At 39.1% G+C, this 14,906-nt stretch overlaps 1 protein-coding gene across 1 annotated transcript; it reads left to right on the top strand.

Moving 5' to 3' along the window:
- Nucleotides 1-61: 61 nt before the first annotated feature.
- On the top strand, nt 62-12,520 carry ATP5PB (ATP synthase peripheral stalk-membrane subunit b). The gene is made up of 7 exons (XM_008704070.2): nt 62-220; nt 506-542; nt 3,503-3,648; nt 5,396-5,559; nt 5,964-6,089; nt 10,973-11,152; nt 12,183-12,520. The coding sequence occupies exons 1-7, from the start codon at nt 181-183 to the stop codon at nt 12,258-12,260; spliced, it is 771 nt and encodes a 256-aa protein (XP_008702292.1). The 5' UTR covers nt 62-180; the 3' UTR covers nt 12,261-12,520.
- Nucleotides 12,521-14,906: the final 2,386 nt, after the last annotated feature.

Below are 14,906 nucleotides of genomic sequence, written 5' to 3'. Positions count from 1 at the left end.
GCTCTCCGCCCTCAGTGCCTCTTATCGCGAGAAAAAGAATTAGAGGCAAAGTTAGTGGACAGAAGGCACGTTGTTCTCTTCTCGCGAGACTTGTGAGCGACCATCTTGCTCCCGCCCCTGACAGAATATCTTGTTCGGGTCACCTGGACGCAGAGCCTACTGCGCGGACCCTCTTTGACCATGCTGTCCCGGGTGGTTTGTTCTGCGGCCGCCGCAGCGGGTGAGACGTCTAGACCCTGGTCCGGGCTATCAGAGTGATTGCAAAGGAGTGCGTCTAGGGTTACTGGAGGGGGTGGGAGGAAAGGGGGTGTAGAAAGGCGCAGCAAGACTTGGGCCTGAGTGGGGAATGAATTGCGCCGCTCGCAAGGGGCGCGCGTGGGGGCGCAGTCTCGGGGGACTGGAAAGAGGGGTGCATGGCCTTAGTGGGCGGGCCCCGCGGGGACCGAGGAATGGACAGACCAGATTTCACCTTGACCTTGCTGACCTGAGCCTTGTTCATGTGCAGCCCCCTGTCTGAAGAACGCAGCCCTTCTCGGTCCAGGGTAAGTAAGAGGGGTATAATACTTCCTTTCGTCCTTGTTTTATCACCTTATTTCACTTCTCTGTAACCCCCTCTTTGCTTTAGGCCCGAAATTACCCTTCTTTAGGTAATTTTGAAAGGCTTAAAGCTTCATTCAAACCCTGGTGCACCTGTAACTTCCTGGAATATTTATCTTACCGTCTTATGGCAAAGACTAAGAGGGTAAGTGATGTGTTCTAACTGAACTAGAAGCTGGTTTTGGTGTCTTCTAAGCCCCGCCCCTTTCTCTTGTGACCTTCATCTGGACTTAGCTGCCACAGCGGGAATGGGAGTTTCTAGATTGCATACCTAAAAGCAAGTTTATTAAATAAAGTAATGAAGCATGTTATTTTTAGTCTCTCTCCCAGATTTCGACTTTTACTGTCAGATCATAAGAGTCAGAGAAATCATTCATTGTTTCAGTAAATATTTATCTTGCCACTTCCATAACAAAAGATAGAAAAATGAGTAAGTCTAACCTGCTTTCGTCTCCAAGGGGAGGCAGCTATAGAATAGTGGTTTAGAGCAAAGACTGTCAAGCTAGAGTTACACCTGGTTCCTCCACTTACAAGCTGTGTGACCTCGGTTTCCTCCTCTGCAAAATGGAGATAATAGTATATTATGATTAGGATAACTAAGGACTTAATTCCTGTAAAACTAAAAACAGCAGTCGATATATAGTATGTGCTAAGTGTTGACATCTGTTTTTAATGTTACGTAAATCATGTTAGTTTTCGGAATTTCTCTTTTTGCTTCCAGACTTAGCTCTAAATCTTGCCAAAATTTGACAGCTATTTTTGCTTTGCAAAAATGGCTTTTAATCCATCTGTAATTAATTTTTGTGTGTGCAGTAAAGTGAGGCTACTTGCTTCCAACTTAACAAAGAAAAGAGATTCCATACAGACAGGTAAACAATTTTAACAGAAGTCATAAGTAAAATAATTACATATGTAAGATGTAAAGAACATACTTGATTTCTCTTTGTTTCACATTCCATATCTAATACATCAGTGGGGCTCTTCCTCCAAATTATATCTGGACTTAAAACCACTCTTCCACTACCACTGTTACTGAAGTATGAACCACCCTCAACTTTCACCTGGTCTATTTCAGTAGTCTCTTAACTAGTCTGCTTGTATCTCTCAATTCTTGTCCCATTATAGCCCATTCTCCTAGTAGACTTAGGGATTACATGAGTCCCCCACACCCCCCACCCCAACAAAACCCTCCAGAGCTCCTCATCCCAATGAAGTAAAATCCAAAGTTACCATAACCTAGAAGGCCCAACATGAATTGATCTCCTCCTACCTCTTAATTTATCTCCTTATATTCTCTTTTTGGCTCACTCTGTAGCCATGCTGGCTTCTTTGCTGTTGCTGTGAAAAGCCGACTCTTGATCTCAGCTCAGGTCTTGACTCAGGGTCTTGAGTTCAAGCCCCATGTGGGGCTCCACATTGGGCATGGCACCTACTTAAAATATAAAAACAGGGGCGCCTGGGTGGCACAGCGGTTAAGCGTTTGCCTTCGGCTCAGGGCGTGATCCCGGTGTTATGGGATCGAGCCCCACGTCAGGCTCTTCTGCTATGAGCCTGCTTCTTCCTCTCCCACTCCCCCTGCTTGTGTTCTCTGTCAAATAAATAAATAAAAATCTTTATAAAAATAAAAAGAATAAATCAGTGGTCCTCATCCTGGAACATTGTTGCCCTCCAGGGGACATTTGGCAATGTCTGAAGACATTTTTGGTTGTCACTACTGGGTGGGAGGAAGGATGCTGACTGGTAGTTAGTGGCATAAAGGCCGTGGGGATGCGGCTAGTCACTCTGCAGTGCACAGAACAGCCTTCCACAGCAACAAAAAATATCTATAGTGACGAGGTTGAGAAACCCTGATTTAGATAAAAGAATCTTGAGTATGATTCTCAAATAACAAAAGTTGGTGGACTAGTTAATATATTGGGAGGCAGAAATAACCTTCAAAAGATAAAAGCTTCAAATCAAAATCAATGAAATAATAAAAACTCCTACATTGTAAAGGGATAGAGGTAGAATGGGGGTGTGTGTGGGACAAAAACGTACTGAGAATTTGAAGGAGACTGAGCTTGACAGCATATATAAAGAAGACTAGAGGATTTTATTTCATCAGAATTTTAATGAGATATCACTGCGCTGTAACTGCTAAAAATGCAGTCTTGGGCTGTTGGAATAGGAGAATAGTTGACAAATCCACGGTACAATAATTCAAGCTCAGTAATGGCATTAGCAAGTTCTCAGTACATATTTGTAGAATGAATGAATTGGTGACGCTGTGTTTAGAGTATTATGTTTGGTCCTGATACCTCACTGTAGTAAACAGAACCAGACAGCAACTTGTGGATCGTCAGGATTGTGAGAGAACTGAGATGTTCAACCCAAATACACAGGCATTGTGTATGTTACATAGAAAAGTAAAATTAGATCTAATGGATAGACGTTTCAAGTATGTACACAGCAGTTCAGTTTAAAGATGAACATAATTAGAGCTACCCAACACTAAAAAGGCCTGTTTCACACAGTGGTTAGTAGCACCCATCACAGAGAACACTCAAAAAGGTCAAAGTTCTTGCCGTCAAGGTGCTCACAACACAGCGGATATATAATAGCTAATTGCTTACATAGAACTTTACTGTATGCTTAGCACCATTCGAAGCACTTTACCTAAAATCCTCACGGCAGCCTTATAAAATCATATTCTTTATTCGCGTTTTACCTAGAGAAATCTGTGATTACAAAAGCTTAACCTACGTGCTCAAAGTCAAGTGGCTGGTCTAGGATTTACACCCAGATAATCTGGCTGCAAAGTCTACGTTCTATATTGTAATTCTAATAATAAACATACAAAGTGCTAGACAGATGACCTTTAAGACCTGTAGAATAGCCTTTAATTTTGTGTAATTGCTACCCATAGGGTATTGCAGGCAACAAGGATCTTCCACACAGGGCAGCCAAGTCTTGCCCCTGTACCACCTCTTCCTGAACATGGAGGAAAAGTTCGTTTGGGGCTGATCCCCGAAGAATTCTTCCAGTTCCTTTATCCTAAAACTGGCGTAACAGGTAAGCATTTGCCCACTGTTTGATAGGATGTTTAGATGGTGTAGTTTATGTTTACCTAGGATTTTAGTAGGTCTCTTATCTCTTCCACCTATACACAAAAATGAAGGCAGAAGTAAATTGTGGAAGTAATTCAGTGGAACAGTTGTGATTTGGTTGCCCTAACTTGTCTTTGAAGTAAATGTGGTTGGGATTTTAACTTGATCTTATAGCATAGTCTGCGTTTCTTGATACACCACATGCGCTGAATGCCTGCTCTTGCCAGGTACTCTCCTAAGCATACAGTAGCGAGCCGAGGTGGCTGCCGTCACGGAACACACGTTCTGTCATAGGACAGATAGTAAAGAAATGAGGAGCTGTATGATATATTGTCAGGTAATGGAAAGAGCTATGGATTAAAATAAAGCTAGGTAAGACAGTAGAGGTTATTAAATTGTATATATAAGTAAAAACAGAAATTGGGCCATATTTATCAGTTTTTCCCTTTTAAGAAGGCATATGCTCTTCTGAAATCTTAATTTTTATAATGCGGTCTGCTTTCACTTACATTATTTAATCCTCATAGCAGTCCCATAAGAGCTTTTTATTACCGAGAATAACTAGAAGATAAAGAATTTGCTGAGATTTATTCTCTCTTTGGTGACTGGGTTGGACTTTAACGCAGGTTCTCCAATTCAGTGTTCTTTTACGGCACCTGCTGCCTTTCTTTTCCAACTACTGCTGTGACTAGGGAACTCTGGGAACCAAGGTGTTTTTTTTTTTTTTTTAACCCTCCGGGGAGTGGCCAAAAATAGCATTTCTATAACTGAAATTGCAAGAAACATTAGGGGCCTCACATCCCCATAGGAGATAAAAATGTTACCTACGATAGGCTTTTTTGTAAGTTCACAAGTAAAATTTTTAATTTATGTTAAAATTTAAAGTTTATATGTTGGAAGCAAGTTTTAAAAAGAGCTGTTGAAACTTTTTATGGGAAACCGGATAAAATACATTTGAGACGGTTATGCTTTTTATCCTTGTAATACATTGTAACATCCTTTGGTAGTTGTGTTGCTCAGAAACACTGTAAAATACTGCCCTTTGTGGGGCAGCTTTGTCCTCGCCCGTATCTTCTGAGGCACAACAGAAAATCCTAAAGAAATGTACATCATGGTTTTGTGTCCTTTCAGAACTCATAGCCTGGTTAAAGAAAAAGATACCTATGTTTGAAACATTATAACTAGGTACTGTAGGAATTGAGAATCCCGATAGCAAATTCATCCATTTACATACATACTACTTTCTATTAGGGTTTTTTTGTTTGCTTGCTTATTTCCAGTGTCAGGTTCCTATTCAATAAAACTAGGCAGGAGTGGATAAATTTTATCCTGACCAGTGTTCCCATTCAATAAATAGTATATTTTGCTGCACAAATTGCTTACACAGTTGTGCTAGCCACGCTACACATCATTTGTCCGTTTCATTCGCCGTGTGAAGAAAGTACTGTTCCTGTTTTACAGATGAGGAAACTAAACTCAGAGATTATTTATAGTGCTCAGTTTCTTCTGTGTTGCAGGGTCAGATTTCCTGGAGTCCAGATCCTTGGTTTTTTTTTTCAACACTACCATACTGCTCCTCAGTGCAGGGTTATTTATAAATCCAGTTACTTTAAATCATATAACATCTTCAACTAATCAAATGTAGAACTTTCTGTCTTTCCTTTCGGGTATAGTATATCTATCCATCATAAAATAACTTTTCCTTCTTTTAGGACCCTATGTGCTTGGAACTGGACTTATCCTATATTTTCTGTCCAAAGAAATATATGTGATTACTGCAGAGACCTTCTCTGCCATATCAGTAATAGGGTTGCTGGTCTATGTAGTTAAAAAATATGGTGCCTCGATTGGAGAATTTGCTGATAAACTCAATGAGGTAAGAACTGTAAGCCTGATTTCTCATTTTAGACTGTATTAAAAGCATCAGTACCATCAAGTGATGTTTCTGACGTTAATGTTAAGCGACAAGCACATAGAAATGAATCTAATTACGATGATTAAAATTATAAGTGTTAATGTTGGTTACTAATTTGAGATACATTTTTTTAAATCTACAAAACTTTGTCCAGTTTTTCCATACTTGTGTTCATTCAACAAGATATTGCGTACCAATTAAGAGCAATTATTTTTAAGGACTTGCGCATTTCTCCCTGTATGTGCATATGTTTCTTCATGGGTGTTTCTACAAATGAGGAATATAACTTTGAGGAAGCATAGAATGAAGCTGTTTTGTTACCTTTCATGCTTTTGCTGATCTTTGTTGTAAAATCATAATTGCAGCAAAAAATTGCCCAACTAGAAGAGGTGAAACAGGCTTCCATCAAAGAGATCCAGGATGCGATTGATACGGAGAAGTCACAGCAGGCACTGGTTCAGAAACGCCATTACCTTTTTGACGTCCAGAGGGTAGGTTTCAGAATGTCCTGAGGAAAATAAAGTTGCTCATTTGTGTGCATTTAAAATAAAAATTAGAATTTTATGAGAAATGGTTGAATATGTTGAGCATATTTTATTTAGAAAAGAGATTCGGGTGGGGCTTGGCAATTATAGCTATTTAGATACTTAATATCTATCAAATGGATAAATAGTTCCTCTAAAATTAGAATAAAAGTTACAAAAGAACATATTTTGGATCCACAGAGAAGGAAAGTAGTCATTAAATTGTGGCTGACTAAAGAGTGGTATTCACTGTCTGAGGCTGTAGGTGAGATACATGCTGTGCGGTTCATGTATGCCTGCTGTGAGGAGCTCTTACTTGGCATACTGGTTACGAGGAAGTCTGAGACCTTATGTTCCAATTCACAAAGCACATTCAAATGGCTGTAAAGCTTTCTACCATGGTTCTAAAATACTTCGTTTCTAAAACATTTCTAGGAATATGCTCAAGTATTTTTGTTTTAACAGTCACATTGTTATTTACTTTGAGCCCCTGCTTTCTGCCTGATATTTACAGTGAGATGCCCTTATATTGAAATTTTATGTTACAGAAGCACGTATGAAATGAAAAATGAGATGCCAAGGTAAAGTATCTGAAATAGTAAAGATCTAGGCCAGTATTTCTCAGTGTGGTCTTAGTACCGTATGTATCAGTCCTCTTTGGTGCAGGTTTATGGACCCAGTCCAAGACTTGTGCAGTCAAACCTCTGTTAGGGGCTATCTAAGAATCTATATTTTAAAAAATGGATCCCTAAAGATTCTTAAGCACATAAATGTTTAAAAACCTCAGGAAACTTTAAAACCTCTTTATATACATATTTAGGTTTCAACCAGAGAGTGCTTCCTCATACATGATATATACACACAAAATCTGACTTTGGAAGATGTAGCTCTTTAATAAGAATTAGATGGTAGTCTTTACATTTTTACTTATTTATGAAAAATTTAATGACTACTGATTGAGCTCTTCCTGAATGGAAACTCTGGTCAAGGCAGGTGTTTGGGAATAAAAGAAAGTCTGCCTTCATGGAGTCTGCCTTCTAGCCTGGGGTTGAGAGAAGGACAGAAAAAAATAATTGAGCAGGTAGGAATGTCAGTGGTAATAAATGCTGTGTAGAACAACAAACTAAGAAAGGAGATTTTAAAAGAAGGGAGTTACTTTTATTGGGCAGTCTAGAAAGGCCTCTAAATGTCTTACTTGAACAGACACCTGAAGAAGTGTTGGTGCAGGCTACATGGACTTGTGGGGAAATAGTATTGTAGCAGAGGGAAGAAAAATCGCAAGGGCCCTAAACCTGGAAGCTTATTTGGTGTAGTCAAGGACTAGTAAGGAGACCAGTGTAGTTGAAGCAGAATGGGTAAGAAAAGAAATCAAAGTAGAGAGTGGTTAGGGGCTAGACTGGGTCAAGTCTTATAGGCGTCTCTGTGGACTCTGATCTGTCCTCTGAATAAGAAAGTCATTGAAGCTTTAAGCAGAGGAGTAATACGATCTCACTTGCCTTTTGAAGGGTTACTCTGATTGCCTTGTTGCAAATAGCCTTTGGTCTTATAGCATTGGTTTGAAATGCCTACAGGTTAGCCAAGTAGAATTGTTAGGTAAAGATCATTGGATATATGAGTCTGGAATTTACGGGGAGAATTCCAGAATTCCATGCTGGAGATTTGGGAGTCATAAGCTGACAGGTGGTACTTAAATTTCTAAGACTAGAACATAGTGGGGAAAAACCGGTGAAAACAAGGACAGTTCCAATGTGTAGTCATCCTAGTTATGGTCAAGAAGTAAAGGGCCTAAGAATTTTCCATGGATTTAGCAACATGGAAGTTCTTGGTAACCTTGGTAAGGGCTATTTTGGGGAAGTAATGGGAGTGAAAGTAGTCAAGGAGATACTAGAGATTTAGGGGAAAGAAGACCAGGAGGGTGAATGGACTAAAGAAATGTACTTAGAGGTATTAAGGGCCACTTGAGATTAATATCTCTGTTTAACAGGCAAACCTATAAAGATTCTCATTACAGACTAGCAGATAACAACATCCCTGTCACTTATTAATTCGGTATTATTCTGGAGATAGTAGCTGGATTCGAGAAGAGAAAGGAATAAGAAAAAGCAGTTACCATAATTTGAAGGTTAACTGATTATATAACTAGAAAACCTAAGAGTCAACATAATTATTAAAATAATAACCAAGTTTAGTCAGGTGTCTGGGTATACCATTATTATCTAATAACCAAAATCAGTACCCTTCCATATACAAATAGCAGTCAGAAAATACACTGGAAGAGGGTAAACTGTCTAGGAAAAGATGACTCGAGTAAACTTCACTAGAAATGTGCAAAGTTTTTACTTCATGCAATGCTTGTGAGGTGTAAGGGTCTAAGAACCTTGTTCTTAGATTGGAAGACTCAGTATTATAAGGACATCAGTTCTCCCTACTTTAATCTCTACATTTAACACATTCCTAGAAGGAAAATACTAATAGCCTGGAGGGAGGGGATGTTGGAACTTGGACAAATTGATTATTAGTTTAAAAAAAAAAAAAAAAAGAACATCCAGCAATATTTTGGGAAAAAGTAATGAGGAACAGTCCTGCCAAATACGAAAACCCATTATAAGATTATAAGGAGTTGTAAATAGGATGGTGCGGCGCATGAGTAGAAAGTCAGGGTGGCACAGCGGTGAAGAACTAGAGATCGAGCTAAACGCTAAGGCAGTGTAGACATGGCAGTTCTGTTGTAGAGGGGAGAGAAGTGGGCATCTATGTAGACACAGGGTTGGTGCCCTACCTTTCACTTTCTACTAAAATAAATTTCAAACTAATTAAAGATCTTCGTAAAAACGAAACCATAAAGTGGAAAAAGAGAACACAAAAAAATACCTTTGGAGTTGACAAGGCCTTTCTAATAAAGATAACAAAATCTAGAAACTTATGTATGGTGACAGATATTAACTAGACTTAATGTGGTTGTTTCAAAATGTATATGAAATATCGAATCTGTGTTAAACACCTGAAAGTATACCTCAGTTTATAAAAATTTTAAATTACACCTCAATTTTTAAAAATTCCGTGGATCAAGAAGATGTGGTATGTATACACACGCTCGCACGCATGATAAAGTGTTGCTGGGCCAGCAGAAAAATGAAACCTTGCCATTTGCAACAACATGGATGGAGCTAGAGAGTATTATGCTAAGTGAAATAAGTCAGAGAAAGACAAATACCATATGGTTTCACTCACGGAATTAAATAACAAAACAAATGAACATGGGGGAAAAAAGAGAGGCAAACCAAGAAACAGACTCTTAACTATAGAGAACAGACTGATGGTTACCAGAGGGGAGGTGGGTGGGGGGATGGGTGAAATAAGTGATGGGGATTAAGGGGTGCACTTGGCTGTGATGAGCACCGGGTGTTGTATGAAGTGTTGAATCACTATATTCTACACCTGAAACTAATACTACACTGTCTGCTAACAAACTGGAATTTAAATAAAAACTTGGAAGAGGAAAAAAAAATTTTTAAAAATCGAGAAGCTATAAGTGGAGAAGTTGTTAAATTGATCTCATGAAAGTTTTACGTGTAAAAATGAGCATAAACAAAGCGACAGACTGGGAAGAATACGTGTGTTACATGTGACACAAAAGGGTAGTTAGTTACCTAAGGAGAGACCAACATCCCAGTAGAAAACTAGGCTTAGGACACAGACCATTCATAAATAAAGAAATGTAAATTGTTTCTAAATATGTAAATGTTCTTAGATAATGTCATTAGAATTACTATTTTTCTGCTTATGAGAACGGAGAGTAAAAGGTTTTATAAATACCATTGGTCAGGGTTTGGGGTGATAGGCATTTGTGTTTCTGGCAGAGAATGAAGTGGTACAACTTCATTTGGATTGTGACAGTGTTAATCACAGTTAAAGAGCATGGGCTTTATAGCCTGGCTCCTTGTATTCAGATCTTGGCTTCACAGTTTATTAGCTCTGTAACGTTGGACAAATTCCTTAGCTTCTGCTTCAGTTTCTTTGCTATAAAATGGATATAAAATAGCAACTATCCCATGGTATGATGATAAGACTTAATTGACACACAGTTTTTAGAATATAGTAGGTACTCAACATGTTATTATTACAGCAATTTTTTTAACGTATTTATTTATTTTAAAGATTTTATTTGAGAGAGAAGAGCTTGCGAGAGAGCGAGTGAGCATGGGGTGGGGGGGGGACAGAGGGAGAAGCAGACTTCCCGCTGAGCAGGGAGCCAGATGTGGGGCATCCATCCAGGGATCATGACCTGAGCCAAAGGCTGATGCTTAACCAACTGAGCCACCCACGCACCCCATTTACAACCAGTATTTATTTATACATAAGGGCAAAGACATATACAACAGATGCAGCATTGTTTCTGGTAGAAAAACTTGGAAGCAATCTAATGTATTAATAGAGCTTAGTTAAATAAACTGGATTATGGGACACCAGTATAGTAGAATTCAGTGTAACTTAAAATTGTGCTGGGTCTAGATGTCATAATTAGTAAAAGTGATGTGTGCGTGTATTGTGTGCATGCCTGTCTATACCTGTATTTTGTTTATTGAATGTTTCTGGGAGGGAATACAAGAAATACAGGAAGATAGTGGCCTGTGGGCAGACTGGAGGAAACTTTATATACTTTTAAGTATATTTTTACCATACGCTATTAGAATTTATTTACCACATTCGTCTTTTATCTATGCGTATTAAGTAAAATAATTTTGCATAAAATACAAGAAAGTGGTGGAGTATTCTAACCGGCAGAATCTACAGAGTGGAAGTGGTCCTTCAGCTCTGCAGTTTTTCATCAATTCTTCATTTTGCTTCAGAATAACATTGCCATGGCACTGGAGCTTACTTACCGGGAACGGCTGCACAGAGTGCACAGGGAGGTGAAGAATCGCCTGGACTATCACATCTCTGTGCAGAACATGATGCGTCAGAAGGAACAAGAGCACATGATAAACTGGGTGGAGAAGCACGTGGTGCAGAGCATCTCTGCACAGCAGGTGCGTGGTGTTCTGAAACTTCTGGAGTTGTATTGGTTTCTCTTACGGGCTTCTGCTGCTGCTCTGTTAGGATAGGAATCTTTAGCCTAGAGACGCTGGGGTCGCCCTGGTTCATTGTTCTGGGTAGTGGTAACCTGGAAGACGCTGCACAACGACCCTGGTGGCTTTCCTCTTCCTCAGAATTTGGTCACCAAAGGGTCTCTCGCTGTCAGAGACAGTGGCAGATAGTTGAGAACACCGATGGTGGCACACTTGTGTTCAAGCTCCAACACCCGGGAAACGCTAACCAACATAGTTCATTTCTCTCTGCAACAGACTGGATGAAGCCATTTCTGAGTCCCTTCCATTCCCTAATTCCGTGATCTCTACTCCATTTCCTCTTCCCAGCCGCTTACTTCATTGGTCTTGAACAGAAAAGAAATGTTTTTTTTTACTTACCTAAATTTGTTTTCCTTTTTAAAGTTTATATTATTTTTTTTATTATGACTTGATTTCTTCTTTCCCAATTATATACAGTATGTAGGCATTTCTGATCATTTTCTGTGTAACCATCAAGGACTAGAAGAACAGGGTCTACCAACATTTAATGAATTTTTTTTCAGTAGATTATCTTTTACATACAAACAACATAAATAAGAAACAGGGAAAACACTAAAGAAAAGAGAAAATTATTTTTATTCTTAACATTTCTGTGTTAGTAATGTTTGTTAGGTTGCTATTTTTCAAGCAGCTATTAGCTATACAAGCTAACATCAGTGACATATGGTTACAGGAGTGCCTGGCTTCAAATTCTATGTAAATTTCACTCATGAAAGCTGTGAGCCCGGAGATTTTAACTAATATCCTGAATTTGCTTAGAATAAATTGCATCCCCCCTATGGTACATAAAATTCCTAGTAGTCTGTCATGTCATCTTGAGATTCTGTAGGAACCTCAAGGTCTTGTAGGAGCTGTCCTTTAGAATTACAGTATTTATACCTATTTCTGTGATTTGGAGAGGTCTAACCAGATTTCTCTTTCTGTATCACAGGAAAAGGAGACAATTGCCAAGTGCATTGCAGATCTAAAGCTGCTTGCAAAGAAGGCCCAAGCACAGCCAGTTCTGTAAACGCATCTATCCCGGTGGAGACAGCTAAAAGCAATTGACTAGAGAAACTAGTCCATGTGACAAAATCTTTCTGTATTGCTGTCTACTGAAATTACATGTAACCTTTCTTAAAAATGAAAAGTTTGTTTCATATGGTCAGAGAACTAAAACAGTCTGTTGGCCAACAAGATGTTTTTCATCCTTCTTGCTCTATTTTGAGTTCCATGATAACTTGAGAATGAGCAGTTTGCTTTTAATAAAATTGGTTGGCTGACTAACGATTACCAAGTTACAGTTTAAATTTGTAAGTACTTCTGCCGTCGTACTTTATAAGTGATAGTTGAAACTAGGTTTTTCAGGTTGCATAATATTCTGAAGTATTTTAATATTTATCATATGGGTAAAAATCAGATGTCATTGAACTGATAATCTAGTGATAAGCTATTTCTGGCTAACTGACAAGTTATAGGAAATTTTAAAGCTTTTCATTATTCTTAAAATAACTAAAGGAAATGTGTATCAAATCACATTATTGGCTTTATTATTTTAGTAGTATGTCTATGGAAAATATGGACCCAGGGTGTCATAAAATTACCCTAAAGAGTCCAGCAGATAAGTCAGAAAATTGCCCTTCCATAGGTTTGTCTGCATTTAATTCTCCCATACTTATAAGGATGTACTTGTACACAAAGGACAACATACATAATAGGAAATAATTTGAAAATATGTACCATTTGGATAACTGCTGTTTTCACTGACTTCCTAGGATTTTAATTTATGTAACAGCCGATATCAGGTCAGTATTTATTGATGGCTAATGTATCCGTCTGCTATAGAAATCAGATTTCTTTATTCTTACTTAAAGAGATTTTGCTAGGGTCAGCAGAAGTGTTCCAAATTATTTGTTTAACAAAGGACTTAGAAATACCTAGCCTGTGCTAAGCACCATCCTGTACTGGTCATACAGAGATAAAATTCCTGCTCAGAAAGTTAAAAATCTAGAAAGACAGTAAGAGTATGTGAACAGTAGAGACTTTAGTATGGGTGCTTTAAGAGTATGACAGGTACCATTTCAGGTAGTCTCACTAGCCTCGTTTTTCTTATATAGAACTATCAGCATTCAGTCAGAGAAGCAGAACTACTAGGATAGAGGTTTCTACAGGATTTGACTTGACACTGTTCTGGGAGCTGGTTAAGCATGGCTCTCTGAGGCTGTAACCTTTGTTTCTGATGTAAGAGCTTGAAGTCCACAGAGCAGGCAGTAAAGAAGGGAAGATGTCTGTAAAGTGGGAGACACAGGAACAAGTAGAAATCACAAGCACAGACTTGAAACCCTTGTCATTTTTATTACCTCGGATTTTGAGGGTATTGACTCCTAGAAAAGCCCAGGTCCTTTTTCATATATACCCTGTCCAAAGGTTAGGAAAGCTGAAGGGTGATCCAAGGAAAGGTTGGGAAGTTAAGCAGGCCCAGCTACAACTGGGGAGCCACAGATCAACAACAAAATGTGTGAGCTGCTAAACAGTTTTCTGCTTCACATCTGCCCTCTAAACTTGCTCAAGAATTGAATGCTCACTCTAACCAAAACATTCAGGGAAGAGAATTCTATAAAGTAGTACAGTGTAACCCACTTGACACATTACGAACCCCCACAAAGCTAGCCTATTAATAAATGTTAATCTGAATGAATAATACTTAAAGCAAAAGCTCTAATCCCAGGAAGTCCATGAACATCCAGTAAAACGGAGAGAGCAGAAAGGTGACAGGTCAGAAAAAAGAAAGGCTGATCTGGCATTTGAAAGAGCTTGAAGTTAGCCAAAAGAGGGAGGGTTTGGGTCCAGAAAGAAGGAGCAGCATTCGTGATTGTAGAGAAGCTACATTGATGTAGGAGAGTAACTTTTTTTTTTTTTTTAAGATTTTATTTATTTGACAGAGAGACAGCCAGTGAGAGAGGGAACACAAGCAGGGGGAGTGGGAGAGGAAGAAGCAGGCTCCCAGCGGAGGAGCCTGATGTGGGGCTCGATCCCAGAGCACTGGGATCACACCCCGAGCCGAAGGCAGACGCTTAACAACTGTACCACCCAGGCGCCCCGAGAGTAACATTTTTGAAACTCAAGAAGTTACTCGAGTGAAATACAAATAGGAGTTATATTAGGGTTGCTTAAATGCTGTGCTTAGCGGTTGGATTTTGTTCTGAGGACAGGGGAGCCAGTGAAAGGTTTTAAGCAGAGGAATGACAAGTAGATTTTTGTTTCAGAAAAGGCACTATCAACAGTAGAAAACAGTTTGGAGAGAGGCAAAGCTAGCTTAGCTGCGGGATCATTCTAACCAAAAGACATTGAAGACCTTAACTAAAGGCCTTGTCAGTGTGGTTGGAAAGGAGGGAATTGAGAAACACTTAGGCAATATGAGTGGGACTTGAGTGAGCAGAATACGGAAGAAGGGAACAATCGATGTGAGTCACAGCTTTCTTGCTTAAAAGAGAAGGGAACGGGAGCTACTGTTACTCACTGTGATTCAGGAAAGAGAGTAAGTCTAAGTATAGAGCCATGAAAGAACATCAGTGTTTTAGAAATAGTAGAGGATTCCTCAAAAGAAGAAATAGCCAGTTGTTGGAGGGAAACCAGGAGGGAGCAGTGTCAAAAAATCAAGACCATGGAGAGTTCC

This window comes from Ursus maritimus, unplaced genomic scaffold, assembly GCF_017311325.1.
Source record: "Ursus maritimus isolate PB19 unplaced genomic scaffold, ASM1731132v1 scaffold_12, whole genome shotgun sequence".
Lineage (NCBI taxonomy): Eukaryota > Metazoa > Chordata > Mammalia > Carnivora > Ursidae > Ursus > Ursus maritimus.
This window is presented reverse-complemented; position numbering and strand designations above follow the sequence as displayed.

Bases quoted from the DNA above. Each gene is read 5' to 3' on its own strand.
- ATP5PB (XM_008704070.2), top strand. From the start codon at position 181: ATGCTGTCCCGGGTGGTTTGTTCTGCGGCCGCCGCAGCGG. The intron at 221-505 runs GTGAGACGTCTA...GTTCATGTGCAG, and splicing joins TTCTGCGGCCGCCGCAGCGG to CCCCCTGTCTGAAGAACGCA. The intron at 11,153-12,182 runs GTGCGTGGTGTT...TCTGTATCACAG, and splicing joins AGAGCATCTCTGCACAGCAG to GAAAAGGAGACAATTGCCAA.